Raw genomic sequence first — 4,211 nt, forward strand, 5'->3', positions numbered from 1 at the left:
GCTGGAGCCCTGCAGCCCCCATCTGAAATCCTTCCTTGTTCTCCTGCTCTAGTTTGACGACTTCTCCCGGGACCTGTGTGTCCAGTCGCTGTTGGAGATCATGGACATGTTCTGCGACCGCCTCAGGTATGGTGTGGCCCTTCCAGCCCTGCCGCCTCGGCCCCAGGCTGTACCGTGGGCGGTCCGGGAGCCGGTGGGGCCCGGCTGAGCCCAGGATATTTGCCGTGGCAGAGGGAGGCAGGTTCCCCCTCCAGCTCCGTGTCCATTCCTGAGTTGCTGTCCCCCTCCGGCTGCCTCAGGCTGGGCTCCCACGCGAGTGCCAGCATGGAGAGAGCAGAGGGAGTCCAAAACCCACCAGCTTTGTGGGAAGCTGCAAGAAACCCACCTCTTCTGGGATAAACGCCTCTGCCGTGATATTCCTGCCTATCAGGTAGATAGGGCTGGGCGTAAGCCCTGTGGTCTGAGGGTGTCTGTCCCCTCGGAGCGTTTCGTTTCTCTTGTGTAGCCTCTGCAGCTTCCCAGGGCCCCGGCTACGTGTCCCTGTCTGTCCCTGTCTAGCAGTGGTCGCAGTCCTGCCTGCTCTGTCCCAGGCGTTCCAGGCAGCTGCCTTGTTTTGCTTCGTGCTCTTCCGCTGGTGTTGCAGGACCCAGGGGAGTCCAGACCATTCAGGCCACAAAAACTTTTTTAGAAAGCTCAGAAATCTTCCTGTTAACCCCTGACAGCCTCTTCTGGGAGGCTGGAGCGGAGAGCATGCGGCGGGGGGCAGCGGGAGGAGGAAGGCTGAAGGTAGCAGCTCTTCAATTACATGCAATGAAGCAGCAGCAATGAATATGCATCAGTCACAGATGTTGACAAGGAGCTGTTGCTGGCCAACTGCAGAGCCGGCCACTTAATCCGGTCCCTGCCTAATCTGATCCTCTGCTTAATTCGATCAAAACTTCTGGCCCCAATGATTTGTGCATCAGGAGAGGAAAGCGTTCACCTCTCGCAGCACATTGATCAATGCTGAGCCTCTCTTAGCAAGATAATTTGATTAGAGGCTTGGAAAGTTTCCCTGTAGTAGAGTGGCCAGAGAGGAGGCTGCACTGGGGAGATTTTATTTCCCCTGGCACAGCGGGGATGCTCGTGGGTTGAGCAGGTTGGGATCTGCGGCAGAGGAGCCAGGAGCCAGCGGGCACGCTGGGCTGGGAGCACGGGATGTGGGTTTGGATCCCCAGGCTGCCCCCTGCCTGTGCCTCGGTTTCCCTGGGGTGGGAAACGGTGAGCACGGTCCCATTTCTCTCCCCTTCCCAGCTGCCACGGCAAAGCAGAGGAGTGCATCGGCCTCTGCCGGGCGCTGATGAGTGCCCTCAACTGGCTCCTGCGCTGCGCGGCCTTCTACGCCGACAAGGTGAAGGAGACGCTGGAGCAGGTGGCAGCTGAGAGCCAGCTGAAGATGTGTCTGGAGCGGCTGGAGAAGATGCTCGGCAGCGCCAAGAACCGCGCCCTGATCCACATCGCGAAGCTGGAGGAGACGTGTATGTCGCTGCCCCTGCCCTGCCCCACGGCACGCTCTGCCTATGGCTGCTGCCAGGGCTTCCTCCAAGTCGCTGGTTGCCCTGGGGAGATGTCATTGCCACCTCTCCCTTCCCCCTGCCTGGCTCCTGCCGCATTGTCCCTGCGGCTCCAAGCCCATCCATCTTCCAGCCCTGTTGCTGTAACCGTCTCCTCCCTGGCTCCGTGCCACCCTCTGCCCCCCCTCCCCTCCATGCTGCCCTTGGAAGAGGAGCAGAATTAATGTGAAGGCTGCGTGAGCTGTTCCTGGGCGCGTGGCAGGCCCTGTGCTCCGCCAGCGTGCTTGGCACAGCCCTGCACTTTCGGTTGGTGCCTGCGTCTGGCCAAGAGGCTGTGCCAGGCTGAGCCTGAGGCAGGAGCTCCATCCCCTGAGGTCACAGAGGTGTGCCGACTTCTGCTCACCACGGGGCCCGGTGGGGAGCCCCAGCCTCAGCAGGCCCTCTATGCTGCCGTGGGCCTTGGAGGCAGCCTGCCTGGCTTCTCAGCCTGTCACTGTCCCCTCCACTGAACGCCTGCCCTCCCTCCCCAGCCTCCTGGAGCACTGTGGAGCAGTCCCTCGTCAAGCTGGGGGAGAGCCTGAACAGCCTCAGCAACTCCCCGCTGCGAAGCCAGGCTGATGACTGCATCTCCCTCATCAAGAGGTAGCTTTGCACCGCTGTTTCTGCGGGCTCGGAGGGTAAAACGGGTCTGAGCCCTGCTCTGGGGGCTGAGAGCCTCCTGCCTCCCTCCACGCTGGCTCCCTGCTTTCCTGTCCCTTCTCGGCTTGGAACCCTGCACCAGCAGCAGACTGGGGCTGGCGAGAGGCCCTGGGGTAGGAGAGGGGACAGGGCTAGTGGTGACTTGCTGCAAAGGAGTCTTACCCAGGGGTTGCTCCGCTGGCGGCCCTGGGGCCTCTCGCCATCCCTCAGCTGCTCTGGCCACACCAGAGCTGCCGGTCCTGCTCTGGATCCCCCCGGAGCTGCTCCCAGGGCCTGGGCTGTAGCGCGGGGGCTTGGCTGTGCCCAAGGGCTCCTCTGCAGGGCACAGGAGCTACAAGCTGTCCTGCCCCAGAGAGATGCAGGACAGCAAAGGTCAGGGGCTTGGCCGGGAAGGGAGGATGGGACAGGAGAAGCAAGGATCCGTCCCTGCAAGGCTCCAGTGACCCTGTGCTGTTGTCTCCCACCCAGCATCCCCACCATGCTCTCAGTTCACTCCGAGCAGCTGAACAAGACCGGCTTCCCCACCGTGCATGCCGTGGTGCTGCTGGAGGGGACCATGAACCTCACAGGAGAGACCCAGCCACTGGTGGAGCAGCTGATGATGGTGAAGAGGATGCAGGTACAGAAGTGGCACCTTGTTCTGCTGCTCAGGGTGGCCTGGGGGCTGCGGGACCAGGGCCTCGCTGCAGCTCTGTGCTGTGTACCTCCCTGTGCTGGTCTTGCTCCTGGTCCAAGGGGGTGGGCGCAGCTGCAGGGAGCAGCGTGAGCCCATCAACACCTTCGCAGGGGGGTCAGGGTTTGGCTGTGGTTGGGGGAGTCACTTTATTGCCTTTCCAGCACTGGAGGGTTTTGTCTGTTGTGCCCCGCAGCGCATCCCCTCCCCGCTCTTTGTGCTGGAGATCTGGAAGGCCTGTTTTGTGGGCCTCATCGAGTCCCCGGAGGGCACGGAGGAGCTGAAGTGGACAGCCTTCACCTTCCTGAAGGTAGGGCCCAGCCCTGCCGCAAGCGCCCGGGGCCGGGGCCTGCCGCTGCCTTTTCCCCGCACGCCTGGCCCCTGCCAAGCACCGAATGCTGGCAGACCAATTAGTTCTGTCCCGTAGCAGGCCCCTGGGGTCCCCCCATGCCCCGGCTGAGCCCACAGCAGCCCTCCTGCAACCCACTGAGCATCAGCTTTGCTGTCCAGGGCTTCTTCTCCGCCCAGCCCCACTTTATTTTGCAGAGTGGCTTTCCTGGGATGTTGTGTGGGAAATCGTGGCCTTTGAAGGATGCCACAGCAGCTTTGGGGCCTGCGCTCCCACAGCTCAGCGGTGGGCAGCCCCCGAGCAGTCTGCTTCACCTCCTTTCTTTGTACCAGACAAAAGGGATCTGTGTGTAATTTCAGGCCTGACACACGCTCTGGCCTGCACTGGGCTCCTCCGCAGCCTCAGTCCTCTGCCTGGCTGTTGAGAGGTGGCCATGCTCTGCGGCTCCCTGTGACGGTGGAAGGACCCTGCAGAGGGGAGGCGGGGGGACAAAGTCTCCTGGGCACACGGGCTGCTCCAGAAATGCTCCTTTCCCCGGGGCTGGGGGAGCAGCTGCTTGCAGGCGTGTTTCATGTGGGCTCCTGCTGCCTGTGTTGCTGGGAGGTCCTGAGTGCAGAATGGGGTCTGCCTCTGTCGGTCACATCTGTGCCCCGTGTCTTTCAGATCCCCCAGGTCCTGGTTAAACTCAAGAAGTATCCCCAAGGGGAGAAGGTGAGTCTCGAGGGCTGTTGATTGGAGCTGTTTGCCGTGTTGTGTGCACAAGTGAGCTGTGTTTGTCGTGATGGTGCTGGTGCCTGGCCAAATTTGCGCGGGGGTGGCTGGGGTAGGAAACGGGCTATGTCCCAACAACCTTCCTCTAACGGACAAGGCAGCACGGGAGGGGAAGGTGGGCTTGTGTTGGCAGCGCTCCGAGCTGAGTGCTTGGCTTTGTGCAGGG

The 4,211-nt window shown here is 62.0% G+C and overlaps 1 protein-coding gene across 1 annotated transcript in view; it reads left to right on the top strand.

The window, feature by feature from the left end:
• Nucleotides 1-4,211, top strand: part of MED24 (mediator complex subunit 24) — a 16,434-nt gene that overhangs the window by 2,159 nt on the left and 10,064 nt on the right. The window contains 6 exon segments of the mRNA XM_009334988.1: nt 53-126; nt 1,294-1,517; nt 2,084-2,195; nt 2,721-2,871; nt 3,122-3,235; nt 3,938-4,021. Coding sequence (XP_009333263.1) covers nt 53-126; nt 1,294-1,517; nt 2,084-2,195; nt 2,721-2,871; nt 3,122-3,235; nt 3,938-4,021 — 759 coding nt within the window.

This window comes from Pygoscelis adeliae, unplaced genomic scaffold (assembly GCF_000699105.1).
Source record: "Pygoscelis adeliae isolate BGI_AS28 unplaced genomic scaffold, ASM69910v1 Scaffold1050, whole genome shotgun sequence".
NCBI classification, from domain to species: domain Eukaryota; kingdom Metazoa; phylum Chordata; class Aves; order Sphenisciformes; family Spheniscidae; genus Pygoscelis; species Pygoscelis adeliae.